The 22,908-nt window shown below is 54.1% G+C and overlaps 8 protein-coding genes across 8 annotated transcripts; 3 read left to right on the forward strand and 5 right to left on the reverse strand.

Annotated features, from left to right (window-relative positions):
- Positions 1-9: 9 nt before the first annotated feature.
- On the reverse strand, positions 10-3,951 carry BDY24DRAFT_381229 (uncharacterized protein). Its single transcript, XM_076639301.1, has 15 exons — positions 3,707-3,951; positions 3,510-3,582; positions 3,355-3,393; positions 3,184-3,274; positions 3,045-3,089; positions 2,796-2,894; positions 2,690-2,712; positions 2,552-2,612; positions 2,439-2,474; positions 2,314-2,352; positions 2,215-2,247; positions 2,092-2,144; positions 1,750-2,015; positions 1,483-1,674; positions 10-1,406 (listed from the first exon to the last, which is right to left on the reverse strand). The coding sequence occupies exons 1-15, from the start codon at positions 3,779-3,781 to the stop codon at positions 399-401; spliced, it is 2,133 nt and encodes a 710-aa protein (XP_076499333.1). The 5' UTR covers positions 3,782-3,951; the 3' UTR covers positions 10-398.
- Positions 3,952-5,455, reverse strand: BDY24DRAFT_381234 (uncharacterized protein). Its single transcript, XM_076639302.1, has 2 exons — positions 4,640-5,455; positions 3,952-4,567 (listed from the first exon to the last, which is right to left on the reverse strand). The coding sequence occupies exons 1-2, from the start codon at positions 5,324-5,326 to the stop codon at positions 4,076-4,078; spliced, it is 1,179 nt and encodes a 392-aa protein (XP_076499334.1). The 5' UTR covers positions 5,327-5,455; the 3' UTR covers positions 3,952-4,075.
- Positions 5,456-5,760: 305 nt separating this feature from the next.
- BDY24DRAFT_439381 (uncharacterized protein) lies at positions 5,761-7,715 on the reverse strand. Its single transcript, XM_076644444.1, has 2 exons — positions 7,104-7,715; positions 5,761-7,010 (listed from the first exon to the last, which is right to left on the reverse strand). The coding sequence occupies exons 1-2, from the start codon at positions 7,597-7,599 to the stop codon at positions 5,938-5,940; spliced, it is 1,569 nt and encodes a 522-aa protein (XP_076499335.1). The 5' UTR covers positions 7,600-7,715; the 3' UTR covers positions 5,761-5,937.
- Positions 7,716-8,584: 869 nt separating this feature from the next.
- On the reverse strand, positions 8,585-9,235 carry MRP17 (mitochondrial 37S ribosomal protein bS6m MRP17; the record flags this gene model as incomplete). The annotated part of the gene is made up of 4 exons (XM_076637279.1): positions 8,585-8,699; positions 8,831-8,918; positions 9,053-9,104; positions 9,188-9,235. 4 exons carry the CDS (start codon positions 9,233-9,235, stop codon positions 8,585-8,587), a joined length of 303 nt encoding a protein of 100 aa, XP_076499336.1.
- Positions 9,236-9,367: 132 nt separating this feature from the next.
- Positions 9,368-12,914, forward strand: ADE57 (bifunctional aminoimidazole ribotide synthase/glycinamide ribotide synthase). The gene is made up of 11 exons (XM_076637845.1): positions 9,368-9,464; positions 9,537-9,729; positions 9,834-9,900; positions 10,006-10,293; positions 10,401-10,643; positions 10,774-10,925; positions 11,004-11,142; positions 11,214-11,394; positions 11,477-11,745; positions 11,856-12,059; positions 12,147-12,914. Exons 1-11 carry the CDS (start codon positions 9,442-9,444, stop codon positions 12,743-12,745), a joined length of 2,358 nt encoding a protein of 785 aa, XP_076499337.1. The 5' UTR covers positions 9,368-9,441; the 3' UTR covers positions 12,746-12,914.
- A 273-nt stretch (positions 12,915-13,187) lies between these two features.
- BDY24DRAFT_381241 (ferritin-like domain-containing protein) lies at positions 13,188-15,607 on the reverse strand. The gene is made up of 13 exons (XM_076639303.1): positions 15,297-15,607; positions 15,100-15,201; positions 14,840-14,965; positions 14,675-14,773; positions 14,572-14,594; positions 14,454-14,497; positions 14,306-14,388; positions 14,030-14,176; positions 13,935-13,954; positions 13,791-13,860; positions 13,530-13,725; positions 13,423-13,443; positions 13,188-13,337 (listed from the first exon to the last, which is right to left on the reverse strand). Exons 1-13 carry the CDS (start codon positions 15,504-15,506, stop codon positions 13,300-13,302), a joined length of 1,179 nt encoding a protein of 392 aa, XP_076499338.1. The 5' UTR covers positions 15,507-15,607; the 3' UTR covers positions 13,188-13,299.
- Positions 15,608-15,912: 305 nt separating this feature from the next.
- On the forward strand, positions 15,913-17,372 carry BDY24DRAFT_433557 (ribosome-recycling factor). Its single transcript, XM_076644118.1, has 5 exons — positions 15,913-16,444; positions 16,585-16,715; positions 16,823-16,920; positions 17,046-17,175; positions 17,277-17,372. The coding sequence occupies exons 1-5, from the start codon at positions 15,979-15,981 to the stop codon at positions 17,352-17,354; spliced, it is 903 nt and encodes a 300-aa protein (XP_076499339.1). The 5' UTR covers positions 15,913-15,978; the 3' UTR covers positions 17,355-17,372.
- Positions 17,373-17,849: 477 nt separating this feature from the next.
- On the forward strand, positions 17,850-22,768 carry BDY24DRAFT_381253 (beta-glucan synthesis-associated protein-domain-containing protein). The gene is made up of 20 exons (XM_076639304.1): positions 17,850-18,369; positions 18,801-18,875; positions 19,021-19,081; positions 19,197-19,326; positions 19,405-19,496; positions 19,644-19,755; positions 19,833-20,062; positions 20,147-20,207; positions 20,359-20,404; positions 20,491-20,541; positions 20,625-20,737; positions 20,820-20,893; positions 21,025-21,098; positions 21,173-21,214; positions 21,311-21,486; positions 21,629-21,646; positions 21,738-21,833; positions 21,935-22,001; positions 22,101-22,128; positions 22,260-22,768. Exons 1-20 carry the CDS (start codon positions 17,941-17,943, stop codon positions 22,379-22,381), a joined length of 2,097 nt encoding a protein of 698 aa, XP_076499340.1. The 5' UTR covers positions 17,850-17,940; the 3' UTR covers positions 22,382-22,768.
- The last annotated feature ends 140 nt before the right edge of the window (positions 22,769-22,908 follow it).

Raw genomic sequence — 22,908 nt, forward strand, 5'->3', positions numbered from 1 at the left:
GCCGGTGAAGTCGAAAAGGCGTGAACCTCGACTCGAGCTCGCTCTGCTCGGGCCTGGCAGTCCAGAAAAAAAAAGGGATCATGAAAAGCGGGAAAAAAGGTTAGACGAACGGGGGATGCAAGAAAGAGAAAACGACGGGCTGCTAGAGAGGGACGAAACGAACGCGTGCGGATGCGAAGAGCTGAGGTCGATGAAAGGAACGGTACAGCGTGGGTGACTCCGAAACGAGCGAAAGAAATAGAAGTCAAGTACGAAAGAAGATTGAGAAGAAAGAGAGTCAAGCGAAGGAAGCATGTGCTGCACGAGTGAGATGAGAGATGTGAACGAAAAGCAAAGAAAAGTCGAACTGACGAGGGGCAGACGGAGTAGGTGGGTAGAGTAGAGAGAGATAGTAGGAGTTAAGCAAGACGAGATTTTGAGCGAGGGGTCAGACATCGACAGATTTGAACATGCAAGGGCGGGCAGAGGAAAGCGTAGTGTGCAAGCAGGTGGACGAAGAAAACAAGGGAAGCGGAGAGAAAGTGCGGCAGGAGCGAGGGTACGCAGGGACAGAAACGTAAAGCTAGGAGTACATAGGTTCGAGAAGGAGAGACCGGGTGCGAGAAAGGGCGATGGAAGGGAGGCGAAGCGAGAATAGAGAGACGCGTCGAGTTAGAGCGCGTCGGCGAGAGCTGAGCCGAGGAGAGGGTAGACCTGAGACGAAGGAAAGGTGGGAGTCGGTCAGCGAGAAATCCCCAAAAGTTAACGAAACGAAGAGAGAGCGCCAAACTCACGAAGGTTCCGCTCGAATCGACGGCGAGATCCTCGACGCGTTTCGAAAGCTCGTCCATCCCACCTCGACCCCTCGCTGCCTCCTTCCCTCCTCCTCGCAAGCTCAGATCCCCATCCTCGTTGAAGACGTCTCCTGCAGCGATTCTGAACGAAGCATCCGACGCTCTCCTCGTGAACCACCTCCCGAGGCTCCCTTCAGGACTGCTCGAGTTGCCGTCCTCGACGTACGTCTCCGGCGACGAGACCTCGGAGCTGAGACTCGTCTGCGAGCTCCCCGAGACTCCAGGTCGGACTCGGAAGGGAGAGGTAGAGTAGTGAGCTCGAGGAGTGAGAGTGTCGACGAAGGAGTGGGCGGGAGGAGGGAAGGTGTATTTGGTCGTCGGCATCTGGATGTGGGTAGGATGAGCTTGTCGTGTCGGTCTGGGAGAGGAGAGAGGACTGAAGGGATCGAAGGCCATGGCTGAAGGGACGACCGGAAGAAGAGGGGCAAGAGGCATCGAAGCTGAGTGAGAGGGAGGGGAGGGTCGAGCTGAGGATCGTCGTTGGTCGAATCGACCTTCCTCCTGAACGTCCTCCTGCGAGGGAGACGTTTCCTCGGGACGGGAGGGATTGATCTCGACGAGAGTGACTCGAATCTGAAGGGAAGAAGTGAGAAAAGGTCAGCCTCGAGACCTCAGACTATTCTACACTGAAATGTTGAACTTAACTCACGTCTCTATCCGAGTAGACCTGGCCGTGAAGAGCTTCCTTCGCCTTCTCTGCTTCGAACCTGTGCTGGTAGACGACGACGGCGGCGTTGGGCTTGGAACTCGACGTCGAAGGGAAGAGCTGAAGGTCGAGTAGAGCACCGAACGAAGTGAAGATGGGCATGAGGTCGTCCGAGGTTTGGAAGACGATCGGGCACTTGTCGAAGGAAACAGGGACAAGTTCGACGCGTCAGTCGAGAGTCGAAGAGCAGAGAACCCTGCAGACACTCACGAGGTTGTCGACGATGAGAGTAGTTCCCTCTTGTCGAGCCGAAGGCAGAGGTCCGTTGGTAGCTTCAGGCGAAGACGATCCAGTCGATCCACTCCCTCCCTCCAGCCAGACTCCAATCTCCGACGAGCGTCCTTCCGCGGCCTGCTTGATTCGACCAGACGAGTTTCCCATGAGAGCTCGAAGGGATTCGTAGTGGTGAAGAGGAGGTCTAGCTCGAGAGAGAGCGCGGTTGTGTCGAGCGAGACTGTCCTCGGGGCCTCGATAGCCTGAGAAACGGGAGAGACGCGTCGAGGTCAGCCCCTGTCGAGCGAGAAATAGGAGAAGAACTTCGAAGATGCTGACCTTGATGACCAGTCTTTTGGATGACCGAGAAGGAGACGTCGACGCAGTAGTCCCTGAAGAAGGAAGAGGAGAAAGAAGAGGAGTCAGCTCGAGGAACGAGGGACGAGCGGGGAAGTCACTCACCTCAATATTCGACCATGAACTCCCTTCATCGCTCTGTAACGAATGAAGAGAAGAACAGTCAGCCGGGTTCCAAGAAGAAAAGAGAAACTTAGAACGTACCTAGTCGCTTCTTCGCCAGTACCCATCAAGATGAAGCCTCTGAAGAAAGGGACACGAGAGATGGAGGTCAGCTTTGAACGACGACGGCGGGGAGAGAAGAAGGATCGAAAGCAAGTTCGACGAACCTTCTTCTAGCACACGAGTCGAGAATGGCGAGAACGCTGGAGATACGAAGAAGAGTAAGAGAAAGGAGTCAGAAAAGAGGGTTGAGGGATGAAGAAGCGGGAGAGAAACTAACCAAGCGTGCGAGACGTGACCGAACGGAGAGAAGAGAGCGACGAGTTCGTCGTTCGAGACATCTGAGCGAACAAACACCGAGGGAAGAGTCAGTAGCTATTGACGCGTATTGTGAAGGTGTGGAAAAGGTCTGACTGACCGAGGGGAAGGTTGAGAACGTATCTGAAACGACGGTGGCGAGGGAAGAGGGTCAGCGTCCCCGTTCCCATCTCTCCCTTCCTCCGAAACGCCTCAAAACGACTCACAGGTTCCTCTTCTCAGGCTCTGAGATAGAGTAAGTAGGAGCGGGAGCCGATACACCGAGATGAGGGTTCTGCTGCATGGGTTCGGCGTGAGTGATTGTGCTGTTTGGTTTGAGACGAATGATGTGTTTGGACGGTCGAGGGGAGGTGGGTATATGCGCGAGAAGGAAGAGGGAAGCAGTCAGCTCGAGTCCTCCTCCTGAGGAGATGTTCCTCAGTGTATGAGGAAGGGATAGGAGGAAGGAGACGAACATCTGAGCTCCTCCAATCGAGCAACCGGTCAGGCTCAAGGCGTTTCTAAGGGAGGAAGAGCGAAGCGACGAAGGTCAGCGAAAGGTTTATCCTCTTCGGTTCTAGGGGATCGTCGAGAAGAGAGAGAGAAGAGACTAACCTTGCTTCGTCTCTGGTAGAGAAGACGACCTCGGCGAATCCAGTTGGCGAGGGAAGGGACGGGAAGTGGAGAGAGGTCGAAATGACCGTTCCTTTGCAGAGGCGAGAACGGATGCAAAACGATCAGCACGAGCGAGGGCATATAGAGAGAGAGGAGAGGAAGACAGCATACCGATGGGTGAGAAGATACTGTGAAGGTAGAAGTCGCTGACTTTGAAACCAAAGCAAGATGAACATGTCAGAGTCAGGCACGATCTCCCTCCGCTCCCCTCCCTCTCAATTCACTTCCCGTCCCCTCCCCTCCCACCTCGTTTCTTCGGACGTTACCTTGTCTCGAGAGATTCCCCACTGTGATCTTCCATCCTCCTGAGAACACTGGAGCTCCGACAGGGATGTTTTTCTTCGAAGAAGGAGAAGAAGACGAAACGAAGAGGGATGAAACAGATCAGCTTCGAGTCTCTCCACCTTCTCCTCGCTCCCCTCCCCTCCTCCCTCTTCTCTCCTCGAACGAAGCTCGAACTCACCTGCTGCTGCTGAGGATGCTGAAGGTACTGTTGAGGATACGAGTATTCTTGAAGAGAGAGAGGAATGGCGGCCATCGTGAAAGCCCAACGGAAGGGAGGAGGGAGGGAAAGCGAAGGTGATGGTTGAGAGGCAAGAAGAAAGGGGAAGGCTTTTCATTGAGGTCAGTAGGCACCAGTTTCGGAAACAAATGTCAGCCTGTTCACGAGAAGCTTTCCTCTCGAAGGGGAAAAAAGATGAAGAGGATATACGAAAGAGGCATTAAGACTGAACCCTACTAAATCGAAAGGGAACCAAACCACCAGAGTCTTCTTGTGCTCCTCGTTCGATCCCGTCCCTCGTCCCAGGCGAGCTAACACAGCAAAGACGAGCTAAACGTAAGTGATACTAGTAGCGAGCGCCCAAGTGAACCTGATGTCCCTCCAAGCCGTCCTCAGGAACCAGAGGATCCACTTCCTCCAAACTTTGATCCGAAGGAGGGGAGAGTCGCGACGACGAAGAACGAGGAGGACGACGAAGGCGAGGAAGGGAGGAACCGTCGAAGTGAGGGTAGTTTGATGGGTACGAAAAAGCTCTCGTGTGATGGCGAAGGCTCGGGAGGTGGGATTTGGAGGTCGGACGGGAGAGGACGTGACGACGGGAAGGGGAGTGATGGGCGACGCGATGGAGATGGGAGTGAGGACGCCCTCGTCTTGTGGTTCGACTTCAGGCGCTTCGAGAGGTGATTTGGGAGAGGGGGTTTGAGGAGGGCTGATCGGGAGGTCCGAGAGGGAGGCGAGGGAGGTTTCGATGGCGGGAGGGAGGAGGGTAGGGTGGTTGGGAGGGGCTGAGGGTTTAGGAAGCTCGAGTCGAGCGAGGATTCTCTGATCAAGTCGAACAGAAAGAAGAAGAAAGGTCAGCATGAGTTCTAGGACGCTGCGAAACATGTTACGAACCTCTTTGCTTTCGTGAGAGACGACGCCGTCCCAATCCAACAACCTCTTCGCCTCCTCCCTTTCACCTTCGCCAGCCCCGTCCCCTCCCGCCAGTACATCAACCAGATACAACTCCATCAGTCCCTCGTAGCCATCCAGAGCCTCCCTGATCCACCAAGGACGTTCCGAATCCTCGGAGGGCGAGGGCCAAGTCGAAGGAGGAGCGAGAGAATCAAGGATCTCCGAGGGAAGGGCGGCGAGATAAGACTCTACCATCGTCCTCGTCGACGACGAAGGGACTCCCAGGGATTTGGAGGACATGGCGAGAGTGGATATGAGGTTGGGAGGGACGAGAGGTTCCTGCTGTTGCCCAGGATTGGACGTCGACTTGGGTCGGTAGAGCGAGCTGATTCTATCCGAGAGCGACTTGACGAACGTCTCTGCTGCTTCGTCTCCGTCCTCCGAGGAATCCTGCTCCCGATGACTCTTGAACTCGACCGTGGAGACGGTGAGGAAGAGAGCTGCTGCCTGGTTCCTCCATCGTTCTTGAAGTCTGCTTTTTGGAGGAAGCTCGGCTCCCCAGGTTTGAGAGGGAGGAGAAGGAAGGAGGGCGAAGAGTTGGTCGAGATGGAGGAGCGATTGAGCGTTCTCCCGACGGATGAAAGCGTGAGAGGCGAGCTTGAAGGTCGCTTTGAGGGAGGGAGCCATGCAAAGAGGGAGGTTTTGAGGGAAGGGATAGAGGTCGTGGGAGTTAGGAGGGAAAGGGTAGACGGGTCGAGGAAGCCGAGTCGTTCAGCCTCGGCCTTCTCTCCCCGGAGTCAAATATATAGAAACGAGAATCGATCTCAAGCGTGAGAAATTTAACAATCTCCGGCATCAAAAGTCTTGAGGAGCGAGGTGAAAAATGCTGAGCAGCTGAATGGCTGAGCTCGAAAAAGAGAAGAGGAGAGGAAGGAAAGTCGAAGCTCACCTCGATGTCGAACTCGATCTTTCTCCCTCCGTCTGCCTTCCCGAAACGTCTCAGGTATTGCCTGGATCCACCTTCTCAATCAAGGACAGTGCGGACATGTTGAGTTCTTCGAAAGAAACGAGCGAGAAACGAAAGCTCGACGCGTCTTGCTGGTCTCCCTCTTCCTCTCCTTCATCAGAAGGTCATCAATCGAAGCTCGTGTACGTAAGAAAGTAAGAAAGGGAATGTGGAACCATCTCAGCGAAGAGACGCAAATGGGAAACCCGAGACAAAGGAAGAAAGAACGAAACGTCAAGAAATCGAGACGAAGAAAAGCGAGCGTTTGTATGTATCGAACCAAGTCCTCCCTCTACCTCAACTCCTCCCCGTTCCCACCCATCTCACTCCAGTAAGCCGATGAGAACAGATCCGTCCCCATCTCCTCCTGCTCTCGCTGTTCCATCAGGATAATCGACGACGAGGACGACGAGGACGACGCGTTTCCGATAGGCGCGTCGGAGGAGTACTCGGAAAGCCAGTCCGCATCGTCGAGGTCCTCGTCCGGTTCAAACTCCGAGATGAAGGATCCCGACCCTGAGAGTCCAGCGTCCGAGGTCGAGGAAGAGGAGAGCGACGAGAGGGAGGAGGAGAGCGAGAGCGAAGGCGAAGGCGAAGAGGTAGCCGACCATTCGGCTCGTTCCTCGAGGACTTGATCCTCAAAGAGCGAGTTGGAAGCGGAGGCGAAGATGGAGTTGGTGTGGATGGTCTCCGTTGGGGTGGTAGCGAGAGGGATGGTAGGGAAGATGAGGCTGTTGACCGAGGTCGAGGTCGAAGACGATCCCGTGTCCGACGCGTCTCTCTTCTGCTCATCCAAGAACCACCACTCTCCCTCCCCTTCTCCCTCTCCCAGTATAACCCTTACCTCCTCCTCGCTCCTCCCTTCAAACACAACCTTCACTCCCAACACCTCCTCCTCCCAATCCTTCACCTCCTCCTCCCTCACACCCGCATTTAAAAACACGCCCTTCTCCTCCATGAGCTTGATCAATCCCTCCACTCTCTGCGCGTGGGTTTGGTACGCTTCTCGATGGGTCGAGGCGAGGTGGGAGAGGGACGGGTAGTGCGAAGGAGGGAAGGTGTGGGTGGTGGAGTTGAGGGAGAAGGGGAGGAAGAGGGTGGTGGTGGAAGAGGGAGAGGCAGCGACGGGGAGGGTGTGCGAAGGAGAGGGAGTGAAGAAGTAGGTGTGGTCGTCCGAGGCGGATTCTTCAACGACGACGGTAGGGACCTTCTTGAAGCTGGATTTGAGGTAAGGGTGAGCTGAGAGGCGTTGCTTCTTAGCGGAGGAGGAGGAGGAGGATTTGGAAGAGTGGTGAAGAGAGCGATGAGGAGCTTTGAGGTTCTCGGCTTGATCTTCGAGAGCGTTGGCCAGAGCTCGGAGAGCGACTGTGTACGAATAAGCACAAGTTGAATACGATCAGCTCAACTCCTAGAAACAAAAGGTCGACAGAAGCAAGAAAAGGAAGGAGTAGAGCTCACGAGGCGTGTTCCCAACGACTCCATCGAAGAGGGGTCTTGCCATGCTCGCGTACCCTCTCGCCGTCCCCAACCCTACGTTCCCTACTCCTCTACTAAACGCGCCTCTCACACCAGGACCCATAGGACCACCTCGTCCCAAACCTCCAGGCCCGAATCTTCCAGCTGACGACGAATGATGGAATCCTCCAAACCCAGGCAAGGTTCCCCTCCCGACCCTGATCCTGCTCGCCAGATCCGAGGGAAGATGAGTATGCTTGAGAGGAGCTGCTCCAGCGACAGGTTGAGTCGAGAAGAGTCTCTTCGAAGACGAAACGAGGTGTTGAGCGAGCGAACGAAGAGCGGAGAGAGGGAGGGAAGGAGGTCGAGAGCGAGCGGCAGCGGCAGCAGGAGGAGGAGGAGGAGGTGGCCGAGGGAGCGAGAAGGGTCGTTTCAGGTTGGGTGGTTTGCGTCCGAGATTCTTGAGACCACGGAGAGGGTGATGCAGCCTGGCTGCCATCGAAGAAACGAGAGAAGTGGTTTTGAAGAGAAGGAAGGGGTTGGAAGGGAAAGGAAGAGAGGAGAGGGAGGCAGGCAGGAAAGGAAAGGGCGAAGCGACGTTCAGCGCTTCAAGCCGATTCCGGCACAGCAGTTACTGACGTACGGGGGAGATTGAGAAGATTTTGTTCCTCTGAAACCGCCGAGAGGAGGTACTTTAGAGTCTGAGCAGACAGCGAGCAAAAAAAAATCGACTGCGAGAGCACGAGAAGGGAGGGCGAAAGGGGAGCGAAGAAGGAGGGAGGTCGAACCGCCTGCCGAAGAGACGCGACTTTCTTCTTTTCTCGTCTCTCCGCTTGCTCTCAACAGCCAGATATCTCAGCGACCTCCTCTCCTGCGAGCCGACATATCTCTGCCCGTCCCTCTCTCTCTCTTCGGTTCCCAGCCTTCTCTCGCCGTTGTTCGTTACAAGATCATCAAAGAAAAATCCCCTCCTAGTCTCCCTCTCCCTCACGGACTCGCCGCCTTCGTCTCTCCTCCCTCCTCCACCACCTTCGCCTTCACCGAAATATCACTCCAGAGATCCTCTCCCGCAGCCTTCACCGCCTCTCTCCTCTCCTGCAGCTTCGCGTTCAACCCCACCGACGGAGGCATCGACCCGCTCGCACTCGCACTCGTCTCTCCTCCGATCTGCTTGGACGCCGCTCGTTTCTCGAACGCTGCCGTTCGAGCCAAGCCTGCTTCGACGGAGAGGAGGAGTTCCTCTTTGAGGAGGACGTCCTGGGGGCCGAACTTTTGGTTGAAGGTGGAAGGGACGGGAGAGGATCCCCAGCCGATGGTTTGGGAGCGGTCGCCGGCGAGGTGGTAGATGCTGGTGGAGAGATGAGGAGAGGAGGGGATAAAGAATTAGGTTCCGTGTACGAGAGAGAGAGAGAGCGATAAGAGTTCTGGGGAGGTGAGAAAGAGGGTGCTCGAGAGGAGGGAAGGAGGAAGAGGACGACGACGACTCACGAATCTCCGAGCTTGATGTTTGTCCAACGGATCACTCGAGGATCAATCTGGTACTGAGCGTCCAGGGCTTTTAACGTCACGGGAGAGCAATCGAACTTCATCGTCCAGTAACTGAAACATCCAAGAAAACAAGACGAAAGGAGTCAGTGTCAAGTCCGAGGGTCGGATCGATGAGCTTCGACCTTCCGTTCCTCCTTCCTTCGTGCCTTGAATCGCGATGAAAGAAAGCCGAATCTACTCACTCTCCCTCGTAGTGGTTGATCTTGTGCCTCCTCATCTTCTCTGGCAGATTGTGAGTCCCCCAGGATTCTATCGAACGGACGTTCCCACCTGCAGATGAGAGAGCAAAGAAAGAGGAAGGAGAAGGAGAAGGGCAGGAGATCAGCTTCAGCTCGAGTTCACGTTCGTTTCTCTCAGGTAGACGCCCTCGAAAGGATATACGGAAGACCCAGAAGTGGACTAACCGTGTTCTATGACATGAAGAGCTGTCGATTTCACCAGATCTCGGATTGTGGACTGGTGGGGGGAGGCAAGGAAGGAAGGAAAAGGGAAGGTGAGCTCGTGCTTGAAAAGGTCGAGAGCGAGAAGAGAGGGCTCACGAATTGACGATAGTGACCAGCGATGCAGACGAGTTCGTACAGAGGCATGGTTGGCGAGAAGAGGAGAAGGAGAAGAGGAAGAGAAGGTGAAGTTTCGTGTTGTTGTAGGTTGAGGTTGAAGCCAGAGTGAGAATCCCGACTTCGCCAGGGAGGGAAGAGGAGAGCGGAGGCAGAGTTTTGCGATTTCGACCCTCTTGGACTGAGGTCGCTTTTCTCCAACTACAACAAGCTCAAACCCCACCCCCTATCCCCAAATGGTAGCTCAAGAACAGCTCACGTAAGTAGAGAACACCAACCTCTCGTTTTCCTCAACCTCAGAGAAACTGACCTGCTCTCTCGTTCTTCGCAGAGTCCTGCTTCTCGGCGCTGGAGGTCGAGAGCACGCTCTCGCCTGGAAGCTCGCCCAGTCTCCTCTCGTCGAGAAGATCTTCGTCTCGCCTGGAAACGGAGGAACCGGATCCATGGGAGGAAAGGTCTCCAACGTCGAGGTCGCTTGGGGAAACAAGTTCGAGGGAATCCTGGCGTTCGCGAAGGAGAAGGAGGTGAGTTTTGGAGAGATGAGCTCGCTCGTCTTTCTCGTTTTTTTGATTCAAGGCCTTCGCGGACAAGGGAGCTAATTAACTTCTGCTTCTTTTCCGTTGTGTAGGTCAACCTCTGCATCCCTGGACCTGAGCAGCCTCTCGTTGATGGTGTTGAGGGTGTTTTCCGAAAGGGTGAGCTCCTCTCCTCCTCCCCTTCCCTCCCTTCTTGTTTGCTCGCTCGGAGACGCGTTCTCTCAAACACTCACACTTCCTTCTTCTCGCTTCTGATTTTCTCAGCCGGTATCTCCACCTTCGGACCCACTCCCACCGCCGCTCAGATGGAGGGATCCAAGTCCTTCTCCAAGGAGTTCATGGCTCGACACAACATCCCTACCGCTTCCTTCCGAACCTTCAAAGCCGCTCAGTTCGAGGAGGCTCGAGAATTCGTCAAGAACTGTGGACACCGAGTCGTGCTCAAGGCTGATGGACTTGCTGGAGGAAAGGGTGTTCTGATCCCTGAGACGTTCGAGGAGGCGGAGCAGGGGCTGAAGGACGTGATGGTCGAGAAGGTCTTTGGAGACGCTGGTGAGTTTTGAGCTTTCGCTTCTTTCCTTTTTCCTTCACCTGCTTCTCCGAGTTTGAGCTGATCGTGTCCTTTCTGTTTCTCTTCGTCATTTCTCTCTCCTCTCCAGGAGCCGAGATCGTTATCGAGGAGTTCCTCGTCGGACCCGAGCTCTCCATCCTCGCCTTCTCGGACGGATACACCATTCGAGCTCTCCCTGGAGCTCAGGATCACAAGCGAATTGGAGACGGTGACGTCGGACCCAACACGGGTGGAATGGGAGCTTACGCTCCTGCTCCTGTTGGAACTCCTGAGGTCTTGGTCGAGGTGCAGAAGGCTCTCGAGGCGACCATCAGCGGAATGAGGAAGGACGGTGAGTTTCAACCGTTTCTTCGTCTATGCGACCGTCTTCCCTTTCTTTCAAAAGACACTTCCTTCGATGGAAGACGTGTAGATCGAGCTCAAGCTGATCCTCTCGTCTTTCTTCGCGTTCGAACCTCAAGGCTACCCTTTCGTTGGACTCCTCTTCACCGGATTCATGCTCACCGAGCAGGGACCCAAGGTCCTCGAGTACAACGTTCGATTCGGAGATCCCGAGACTGAGGCTCTCATGCTTCTTCTCGACGAGAAGACTGATCTCGCTCAGATCCTCCTCGTTCGTTCAAGTCCCTCCTCCCCTTCCCTTCGAAACGACGCGTTTTCTGACGCTTCTTCTTTCCCTCTCTGTTCATAGGCCTGTGTTGAGCGACGACTCGACTCTGTTTCTCTCTCGTACCGAGAGGGATTCGCCATCTCAGTCATCCTCGCCTCGGGAGGTTACCCTGGAAAGTACCCCGTCGGAATCCCCATCACCGTTGGAGCTCTTCCCAAGGGTCAGTCCGCTTCATCCTCTCCTCCTTTCGAACACTACTGACTTCTCGTCTTTATCGTCTCTCGATCTCAGATGTCTACGCTTTCCACGCTGGAACCACCACCAAGAACGGACAGGTCGTCACCGACGGAGGACGAGTCATGGCCGTTTCCGCCTTTGCCCCTACTCTTCGAGGAGCCGTCGACGCTGCCTACGAGGGAGTCAAGCAGGTGTCCTTCGAGGGAATGACCTTCCGAAAGGATATCGCGTACCGGTGAGCCTTCTTCCACCGCTCGTCGCGTCCTCTTGTCGACTGACTCTCTCTCTCTCTCTTTCTCTCTCTCTCCCTTTTGCAGAGCCTTCGCCGCCGCTTCCACCACCTCTAACGGACTCACCTATGCTTCGGCTGGAGTCTCCGTTGACCGAGGAAACGCTCTCGTCGACGCCATCAAGCCCGCCGTCAAGGCTACCCGTCGCCCTGGAGCCGACGGAATCATCGGAGGATTCGGAGGAGCGTTCGATCTCAAGGAGGCTGGATTCAGGGATCCTGTGCTCGTTAGTGGAACCGATGGTGTTGGAACCAAGTTGAAGGTCGCTTTGGACTGTGGATCGCATGGAACCGTCGGTTCGTCCCCGTCTCCCTCTCTTCTTCCCTCTTCGTCTTCCCTCTTCCTCGTTCCTCGTCGTCTTCGAAGCTGACCTTCGCTTTCATTTCCCTGCTTGTTCGTTGATTAGGAATTGACCTCGTCGCTATGTCGGTCAACGATCTGATCGTTCAGGGAGCCGAGCCTCTCTACTTCCTTGACTACTTTGCGTGCTCCAAGCTCGACGTCGACGTCGCTGCTACCGTCGTCAAGGGTATCGCCGCTGGATGTCTCGATGCTGGATGTGCTCTCATCGGTGGAGAGACCGCTGAGATGCCTGGAATGTACCACGGAGGTGATTATCTTCTTCTTCTTTCGTCGACGCGTCGATTCGTCTCGAACCCTTTTCGCTGACTCGTCTCCCTCTCCCTCTCTCTCTCAGACGACTACGATCTCGCCGGATTCGCCGTCGGAGCCGTCGAGCGACACCTCATGCTCCCCACTCCCGACATCAAGCCCGGAGACATCCTCCTCGGAATCCCTTCCTCTGGAATCCACTCCAACGGATTCTCCCTCGTTCGAAAAGTCGTCGACCGATCCCCCCTCACCTACACCTCCCCTTGCCCCTGGTCCCCGACTCAAAACCTCGGAGAGAACCTCCTCACCCCTACCACCATCTACATCAAGCAACTCCTCCCTGCGATCCACAACTCCCTCCTCAAGGGAATGAGCCACATCACCGGTGGAGGGTTCACCGAGAACGTGCCTAGAGTGCTGCCCAAGGGGATGGGATGCGAGATCGATGCGAGCAAGTGGACGTTGCCCCCGGTGTTCAAGTGGTTGATGGAGGTTGGAGAGATTGAGCCTCTGGAGATGGCGAGGACGTTCAACAACGGAGTTGGGATGGTCGTGGTGGTGGCGGAGGAGAAGGTCGAGGCTGCTTTGAAGAGCATTCACGATGGAGGAGAGAAGGGTGTGTTTGTGATGGGAAGGGTGACGGGTGAGGAGGGGGTGAAGATGTTGAACCTCGAGTCGTGGTAGACTAGTCGCGTCGAGATTTTCCTGTTCGTTGGGGTCGTGTTCTTTTTTAGTTTCCTCTACTTGTAGTCTTTTGGTTTGGCTGTGTTGGTTTCTCTATTTTCTCTATCGTTTCATTATTTTCTGTTTGCCTCGCGAAGTTCTCAAAAAGATCTAGAGTTCCGTTTGCGCATCTCTCTTTTCCTCTTCGAAAGCGACGCGACGGGGACGAGACTGCATCGAGCTCTGAAAAGCAAGCTGAGATCGATGATTCCTTCGCTCCACCTCAAAGACAGGAAAAAATCGCATCAACACGGTCAGTAGGAGATCGTGAACGGAAGAGACCAGAGGCGGAGAAAGAATTGAGAAGCAGAGAACGAAACTTGACTCGAACTCGAGCTCGACGCTTTGCTTTGCCGGCGGAGAATAAGGAAGAGTCTCGAGCACCTTTCGTAGGAGAGATAGATGCGGAGACGCAACATTATTCGAGGCACGGGAGATAGAGTAACAAGATACAGTTCTGTTGACGCGTCGAGGTTCGACTCTTCGACGTGAAAGTACGTCGAAAGGCGAGCCATTTAGCTGGCCTGGTAGATAGCGGGTCCAGCAACCATGTCTGTCGGACAAAGAGAAAGGATGAAGTGAGCTTGGTTCGAGTTGCGAGAGTGGGAGCGGAAGCGAAGAGTAGAAAATAAACGAACGAGGGTTGATGAGCGAGAAGTCTGCGAGAGGGAGGAAATAAAGAAAGACCGACGCGCGAGTTGAGCTTCGAGGTCGGGGGTAGGGTAGAGAAAAGGCTCAGACGTACTGTAAGGCGTAATGAAGAGAGGGGTGTCGACGATGGCGATGAAGGAGGTGCCGTTTACGATCGGGTTGTTGGGAGTTGAGGCGAAAACGGTGGTTCCGTTGGGTTGGATGGTGTATCCAGTGTTACCGGAGACGTTCAGGATGGGGGTGTACGTGACGTTGAGCTGGTGAGCCCACATCGCCCAGAGCTGAAGGAGCTAGGAGAAGACGATCAAGATCAGCAACGCGTCTCGAGTCGAGCGCGAGTCGAAGAGAAACTCACAGGAGAGGAAGAGTTGGCCATAGTGACGTTGGAACCGAGAGCAGTGACGTATGTTCCGTTCTCGTAGGGACTGCAAAGCGAAGGGAAGCGGGCGTCAGCGAAAGAAAGAGCAGAGAGCGACGAAAAGTGAGGCGGGCCACGCACCCAACAGTCTTTCCAGGAGACTGATAGAACGAGGGGGAAATAAAACGTCAGCGAAAGAGAGAAGAAAAGTTCCGAGAAACTAACTATAGACTTACCTCCCATTTGAGGTCGACTTTTCGCCCGGGGTAGCTGAGAGCGGTTCGGTTGTGAGTGATGGAAGGTCCTCCTGCAGGGTAAGGGAGCCTCTGGAAGCCAAGATCGATTCCAGAAGGTCCGTTAACGACCTCGAGAGCGGGGTAGTTCTAAAAGAGAAGAGAGAGGAGGCGAAAAGATGGGAGCGGGAGCAAGATGAAAAGCGGGAGTCAGTTCGAGCACCTCCTGATCCTTCAATTATATAAATTCGAGAAAGTTCGAAAGGGTGGAGGACTTACCTGCCATCCGAGGTGGGAGTTTTCAGCAGGGCAAGAGGTGATGTAAGGAGCCAAAAGCGTCCAAGCCCAGTTTTGAGGGATTCCTGAACGAACGAAGGGATCAAGGTCAGCCCAAACCTCCCAGGAGACCGTCGAAAAGAGGACTCACCGAGCTCGAAGTACTCGGGCATGGGGAAGAGGCCTTCGAACTGTCTGCGAGAGAGAGAGGATGGGAAGAGAGGAGAAACGGTCAGCACGAGACGCGACGCGACAGGGTCGGAACTTACCTGAAAATCATCTGTTGACGAGCCTGAGAAGGCAGAGAGAGCGATAGAGGAAGTTTAGTCACTGGAGCACTCATTGGAGAGCGAGAAAAGGGGGGATTCTTACCTCAGTCACAATGCTCTGCAAAAGCAATTGGGCGGAAGGTCGAGAGTCTAAATGAGGAAGGAATCCATACACCCCTGCCTCACCCCATCGAGTGAGTCGCTAAAAGAAGGAGAAGAAAGTTAGCAAGATTGGTGGTGAAGTCGGAGAGGAAAGAAACGAGCGAACCTGGCAGAAATCGACAAACTCGGGAACGGTCTCGAAAGGGTAGGTGTAGTTGCATCGCTTGGGTGCTCCTGCGCCGAGCATGTTCGTGATAAGTTGGGCATGTCCGATTTCTTGATCCGACATGTACTGTTTCAAAAGAAGGAAAGAAGAGGTCAGTAAGGCAAGAAATGACTCGCGACGGCCTCCACCTTTCAGCCCCCTTCGACGCGCTCGAGATCGATCAAACGCTCGTTCTTGCTTGAAGAAGAAATTCAGCCTACCTTGATGAGAGATCTGTGCTCTGCGAGAAGCCCAAACTCCTCGAATTCGGAGGCTGAGAACTTCTCAAGGCCATACTCGAAGAGGTCGAGTTCGATCCATTCCTGTGGTCGCAGGGAAAGAGGAAGGGTTGAGAGGAAGGTCAGATCTTGCACCATGCTGCCGTCGAGAAAAACGAACGAGGTTGACTCAGACTTACTTGGTGAAGAGCCAGAGCGAGCGACTGGTAGTCGAAGTCCGACTTGGGAGCGTAGAGAGGAGGAGGGGCAAGAGGCGACGTGTCTGCTCCTCCAGGAGGAGGAGGAGGAGAGACGCTGGATCCGTTGACGGGAGCTCCGAAGACGGGAGTCCCTGACTGGGAGATGACGGCGAGGAAGGGAAGGAGAGAGAGGAGAGAGGCAGCGATCATGGGGAGGGCTGAACGGGTTGAAGGTGGGAGGTGTGAGAGAAAGAACGAAAGAGTGAGCTCGAGCTGCCTTTTATAGGCTGAATTTCACTTCGTTAGGCTGAGAAGGGAGAGCGTCATTCGACTCCGAGCTCCAGGACCGGAGTTGAGAGCCTAGAAGGAGAAGGAGGAAGAGAAGCCGGAAGGGTCGTTGGGGCTTGACCGTCGCGCGATTGGACAAAAGGGAGTTTTTTTTCTCCGACTTTTACGGAGAGCGTGAGAAGCATCAACCACATCTCAAGATGTGAGAGGAAACGATGGTGCTTTTGAGGAGGTCGTCGGTAGTGGGAGAGAGAAAGGGTGAGCTCCTTCAATCTCGTGAGCTTCAAAAACGGGAAGGGCGTCTTCCTTTTCCTCTCTCCCACCATCTCCTCGCAACAGCCATCTCACCACATCTTCAAGGAATCACAAACTACACCGCCGCGTTCTCCAAACCATGTCCTCTATCCCACGAACTCTCCTTCGTTCCTCTTTCCCCAGTCGAGCGCTTGCGAGCTCGTCCTTCCCTTCTTCCTCCTTCCTTCGTCCGACTTCCCTCCTTCAAGCTTCGTCGACAGCTTCCTCCTCTCGACTCATCTCTACCACCCCTCAACTGCTGGCTGCTGGACAGGGATCCAAGGAGATCAAGTCCAAGAAGAAGTCCAAGGGGTCCATGAAGTACGAGGCCAAGGTCAAGGGAGGCAAGAAGGGAGCTTTGGAGGAGGAGGAGGAGGAAGAAGACGAGGACTCTGGGATCCCTCATTCGAACAAGAACAGTAGAGGTCGAGGAGTCAGCGAGGATATCAACGGTCACATCGATGCGGAAGTTGAGAAGGCTCAGGACAAGATGCAGAAGGTCGTCGTCTGGTTCACTGAGAAGTGCGAGGAGACGATTTCGAGGGGAAGGGGAAAGGTCAACGGATGTGAGTCGGATTTTGCTCCTTCTTTTGCTGCCTCCTCGTTTCGCAGAGAGCTCGATATCCAAGAGAGCCCCTCTGCTCGACAGACTTCCATACGAAGGCGAGAGAAGCTGACACTTACTTCTGTCGCTTCGTTTTTCCAGCTGCTCTCGACCAAGTCAAGATCGTTCTTCCGAAGACGGCCGAGGTCCCTGGTTCAGAAGTCCCTTTGAACGCTATCGCTACGGTCTCTACGAAGGCGAACGTCTTGACGATCAACGTGTTCGATGAATCTGTACGTTCAGGTCTCTTCCGTGTCGAGACGCGTCTCGAGGAGAGACGACGCGATTTCGAGCTGACCTCTTTTGATTCTCTTCTCCTCGACGTCCCTCATCACAACAGCACACCAAAGCCGTCGAGAAGTCTATCTTCGCTGCCAACATCCCAGGGATGAGTCCTGTCAAGTTTGATGCTCGAACGATCAGGATCACTGTTCCTCGGTGAGTTTGAGTGCGAGCTCGACACTTTTCTCCTTCTCCGTCCCTCGTTGCTTGTTTTCCTCCGAATCTACCTCGTATCTCCTACCTTGCAGTGCTGATCTGCGATTTCCTTTCACTCTATTCAGTCCTTCTGGGAAGGATCGACTCGGCTTCCTCAAGGCTTTCCTCACTTTGGGAGAGCAGGCAAAGACCAACGTTCGACTGGCTCGAACAGCAGGACTGAAGACCCTTGGGAAAGGAGAGGGAATCTCGGAGGTGAGTCGCTTCCTCCCTCTTTCTTAACTTTCCATCGAGCAGCTTCAGAAAACATCGTTGACTGACATTTCGCGTCCTCGTCTCGTTTGTTCCCGATTTAGATGCAAGCCATCACCGATCAACACGTCAAGGAGTTGGACGTTCTGCTAGCTAAGGCGAAGAAGGATCTGTCGGATTAGATGGATCTAACCTCTGGCTGATCTCGGAAGCCTTCAGAGTGAGAATTTGGAGCGAGGAGATGGAGAAAAAGTCGAAACGAGTGACAAACGGACGAGGACGGCTAGACCTGTCCTCTTCTGCTCTCGGTCGTCCTCCTTTTGATTCGCGTGTGAGAAAAACCTCTGGGAGTTTTTTGAGTGATGTCCTTCTGCATCTGAATAATTCATCGCTGAAGCTTGAAAGAAAAAGCAGGCACGCAGGAGAGAGGGAAAAGAGGCGTCGGTCGATATCCTGGACCTCGACTCCGAATCACCCTCCTCCTCTTTCAGCCCTCCAACGCTCACCTCGCCCTCATCGACCGTACACACCCATAGAGCTTTTCAACGCTACCTCCACTCGTTTCTCTTCCCTTTCCCTCCCCTGCGACAACTTTCGACAAACCTTCCTCCCTCTTCGCTCTCAGTATCGTCGCTGCGAGCTCGCCCACTGTTCGCCCTCCCTTCGCTATCGCAGTCTTCCCCCCCCCCCCCCCTCTTGTTTCCAACGCTTGAGATCGAAACGGATAGCCACCCTTTGGCCTTTCTCTAATAACAAAAGACAACGACGATGTCTCGCAGAATCCCCGTCTATCCGTTTTCGAGCGCAAACGCAACGTCTTCCTCCAACCAACCCTCTTCCAACTATCCTCCTCCTTCGCCTTCCTCCAACTCCAACAGCACGAACCCCTTTTCGAATACTCCCAACGCCGTTGCCTCCTCAACCGTGGATCTTCCTTCTCACGGACGTTCGTCCTCCATCGACAGCACCTCCACAGCTCAACGGTCCCTCTTCTTCCCAAACACGACTTCCTCCTCCTCCGCCGACATGCGAAACTCGTCCAGCTCGTCCTCGAACGCTTACTCCAGCATGAACAGGTCGCCTGGAGCGACCGAACACGGAGCTGGCTACGGAGGATTCCCTGCGAGTCCGAACGAACGAGGAGCGCTCATCGGAGGAGGAGCAGGAGAAGGAGGGAAGAGGTCGAGCTTCATGAACGTCAGTCTCCTTCCTCTTCTCTTTTTCTTCCCTCTCCTTTCCCTTCCTTCCTTCCTTCTTCAACCTCTATCTCTCCTCGAATCCGTTATCTCTCGCTCGGAACCGAGACCAAGAGATAATCAAAGTAGATCAAGGGCCAAGGGTCGGCATCCACGTCCAAGCCAGGGAGCAAAGGAGGAAGGAAGGGCTTGGGAGCTTCGGAGACCTCGAGAGGAGCGTCGAAGAGGGGCAGCTTTGCTTTTGCTCCTTCAACCTGCTTCTTTCTTCTTTGAAACGAGGAGATACAAGCATAGCAAAGAGGCCCCTACGCTGAGCTGGGGGTGTTTTTCTTTGGAGAAGGTTGAAGAGCTGCCTGCGGCGTTCGAATGAACCCCTTTGTCTCAAGGGCTGATGTTTTCCTTCGCTTCTTTCTTCTGCTCTCTCTCTTGCAGACCAGTCGTCGGTTCCTCGGATCAAGCTCTCGTGGATCGACTGCTCCTAGCATCGCTCCTACCATCAGTGAAAAGGTGAGCTCTCTCCTCCCCCTCGATGAGAAACGAGCAACCTCTTGCCCCCCGCTCTCATCACTCCTCTTGATCTCCCTCCGCGGCAACTCTCCCTGTTTCGTAGCTTCGTTTCACTGACTTCTGCTCCTCCCTGCGCTTCTCACAGTACTCTCTACCTTCTGATCCTGCGCTCTGGGGTATGAACGACGTGACGGGTCCAGAAGATGGTGAGTTACAACGTAAAGCGGGACGAAATCAAAAAAAAAAGACGGGAGGCTGATCGAGGTCGCGTCGTTTTTCTCTCTTCCCCCTGCCGTCCGTCTTTGCGTCGGAACCTTCTAGACGACTACCTGCATAATCCAGATCCCAAGAGAGATAGGAAGAGCGATAAGGGAGGAACCATCTTCACTTTGAGAGGGTTCATGAACCTCGGTTGCCTTGCTTTCCTTTTACTCGGACTATTCACCCTCTTTTAAGTTCTCTCTCCCTCTTCCTCGCTCTTCGACCTATGCTGATTCGATTTAACTCACTTTATTCTTCCTTAATGCAGTGCCGGATACCCGATCATCACCGCTTACACCTCCTCTACTACGACTACGACAGCAGGCTTCAATTTGGGAGGAGTGAACGGTTCTGGTCAAGGTAAACTCCTCTTCTACCAGAACGACGAGAACGAGAACGAGAACGAGAACGAGAACGAGAACGACCCTCTCCCTGCCTCCTTGCTTCACTCTTGTCGTCGTCGAGGGTTGAGGATCTGACCCTCTCTTTTCGTCGTTCTCCTCTCAGTGCCCGAAACGGTTGGAAACTTCGGTCTCATCGACGCAGATACACCTACTACCGCCTACTCGATCGTCTCGGACACGGGGGATACGTGGGAGTTGGTCTTCAGCGATGAATTGTGAGCTTACATATCTTCATCGTCTTCGAACTCGGACGCGTCTGACTCGTTCTCCTTTCGTTTCTCTCCCTCCTTAGCAATGAGGAAGGTCGATCGTTCTACGCTGGAGATGACCCTTACTGGGAGGCGGTCACTCTCCACGCTTGGTCAACAGGAGATCTCGAGTACTACGACCCCAGAATGGCGACGACGGCGAACGGTTCTTTGATCCTCACCCTCGCCGCTATCGAAAACCACGACCTCGACTACATGGGCGCTCATGTCAGCAGTTGGAACAAGTTCTGTTTCACCGGAGGACGAGTCGAGGGTAAGTCTGAACACGCGAGGGGAGAAAGAAAGCTCGTTTCTGACGTCTCCCCTTGACTTCGTCTTGGTTACTTTCTTCTTTCAGCTGCTGCAAAACTTCCCGGGCGTTCGGACATTTATGGACTGTGGCCAGCCTTCTGGACGATGTGAGTAATTGTTTTCGCTCTTTGTGTTCTTCTGTCGTGCCTTTCTTCGCCCTTCCCTGGACCGCGTCGCGTCTTTCTCGGCCCTGACCCTCTCCTCCCTTCTTCTCTCTTTTTCTCCTCCCTCCCCGGTTCTTTCTCTTTCTTGTACTAGGGGAAACCTCGGACGAGCTGGTTACGGAGGAACTCTCGACGGAATGGTGAGTTTTCGAGACGCGATGCGTCCCACTCTTCTTTCGCTGCCCGCCGTCTCTGATGCCCTTCCTTCCCTTTCTTTCCCTCTCAGTGGCCTTACAGCTACGACGAATGCGATGATACTTCCTACGCCGGAACTTTGGTGCGTGAAACTCGAAATCCTGCCATGTTTTCGAAGCTTTCGCAGCTGACCTTCCTCGACCTCGTCTCGTCGCTTTCTCGCAGCCCAACCAAACGCTCAACGACGCTCCCGCTATCGCCTTGACTTCTGGAAACGGATACAGCACCAACTATGCTCTCTCCTATCTTCCTGGACAGCGTCTCTCGAGGTGTACTTGGTGAGTACCCGAGTCTGAGCTCGAGCTCGAGACGAAACACGTCGAGCTCATCTTTTCTCTTTGCGCTTCCCTTTTCTGCCAGCCCCGACGACGAAACTCACCCTGGTCCCAAACATACTGATGGAACTTGGGTTGGACGGTCTGCTCCCGAGATCGGTGAGCCCTATCTTCCGCTCAGCTTCGATTCTCATCGACTTGCCTCCCTTTCCCGACCCACAGTTTCGATTATCGTCGACTGACTGCCCTTCCCAATTCCTCCGCGTCTGCCATTCCCTTTCTTTCTTCAGATGTCTTCGAGGCTCAAACAGATAATGCTCTTCTGATTGGGCAGGTTTCCCAATCGGGGCAGTTTGCTCCTTTCGTTCGTATCACCTGGATCTTTTGCCTCTCCCACGCTCGTTCGCTGACGTTCTATATCTCTTTTTATCCCTTCAGAACCCCTACTATGAATGGAATAACGCTTCCTACATGCACATCGTTCGTTGGGTTCCTTCTGCAGTTCGAAGGGACGGCTGAAGGGGGAGATGAAGAACTCGGCGACGCGCGTCGGGACTGACACCTCTCTCTCTCCAGGAAAACGACACGGTCTCCGCTCTCAACACTTACCAGGGTGGAGTCTACCAACAGAGTGCATCGATCGTCTCTACAACGAACCAAAACTGTTACGAACATACGCTTGATGGGTCCGACGGATGTTTTGCCGTGTACGCCTTCGAGTACAAGACTGGAACAGATGGATACATCACATGGTGAGTTTTGTACGAAGAGGAGGGCTGTAAAAGTCAGTGGTGAGATCAACGTTGGTGAAACGAGGGCTCAGAGAGGAAAGGAGGGAGGTACCAAGACGTCGCCGCTGACTTCGACGCGTTCTCTCCTCTCTTCTCCTTTCAGGTTCAACGACAACAAGAAGTGAGCTCAGCACATCATTCCTTTCTCATCTTTAACATATTCATATCGAGCAAAGCCTGATCCCTCGTCTGTTTCGTTCTTTAATCGCCAGGATGTGGACGTACGAGGAAGGAGGATTTGCAGCGAACGCCGAAGCGTTAGTAGGCAACAGGCAAATCCCCGACGAGCCAATGTATATCATCATGAAGTAAGCTCATCTCTTCCTTCCTACCAACGTTCCATCTCTCCTACTGAACTCGACGGGCCGATCGAACTGACGCGTCGTTTCTTTTTGCTTCGCCTCTGCAGTCTCGCCCTCTCCCTCAACTTCGGAGCTATCTCTCCTCTTCTGGACGACCTCTACCCCGTCCACATGGTCAGATCCCATCCTCTTCGCATCGCTCGTTCAAACGATCATCTTTGCTGACTCGCCGTTTCTTCCTCCCCCCTCGTCGGTCGTCGTCGTTCCCTTCAGTCTTTCGATTACGTTCGAGTTTATCAAGGTGAGACGCGATCATCAGCTTCTTCTTTTTCACTGCAAGCACAATCACCGAGAGCGCTTAGATTCTACTCTTACTTTGAAGCGTCGTCTCGAACCCGAGCTGATCCTGCTGTTTCTTCCCTCTTTACCCAGATCCCGAACTCAAAAACATCGGCTGTGATCCTACGAATCGACCCACTTCGGCTTACATCGCTCGGTACAGCGAAGGGTATAACGATCCGAACATCACCACCTGGGTTAGTGAAAGAAACTGAGTCGCGTCGACGCGTCCTCTTGTTCTTTCGTCGCAATCGCCTCCTGACTTCCTCCCCTCTCTCGTCTACTTTCCAGGACCAAATGACGGACTCTGCAGCCCTCCCCGTCAACAAGTACACCGGAACCTGCTAGGACTGTGTTCTCTCTTTTGCTTTTCTCTCTCTCTCGCTCTCGCTCAATCCTTTGCATCGGCTCCCATTCCTCCCAATCTCTCGCTCCTTTCTCCATCTGGACTTTGTTTACCTCCTCTCTCGTGCTCACCGCTGCTGCTTCGCCTCGCTTTTTTCTACATCTCTCTCTCTTCCGTCGCTTTATAGACTCTGCATTGCTAGGCTTCTCTCTCTTCTTGCTCGTTTTTCTTGGTGGATCCAATGCAATCGACTGCCTCGACGACGGATGGGGAAGAGGCCGAGAAGTCGTCGTTCCTGTGTTACTTTTCCCTTCCCTCTCTCTATCTTCTCCCAGTGAAGACTGAATGGTGGAGCTGTGTATCCTACCACACTCTATGAATGAGTTCGGAGAGAAG

Source organism: Mrakia frigida, assembly GCF_051309035.1.
Source record: "Mrakia frigida strain ATCC 22029 unplaced genomic scaffold BDY24scaffold_6, whole genome shotgun sequence".
Taxonomy (NCBI): domain Eukaryota; kingdom Fungi; phylum Basidiomycota; class Tremellomycetes; order Cystofilobasidiales; family Mrakiaceae; genus Mrakia; species Mrakia frigida.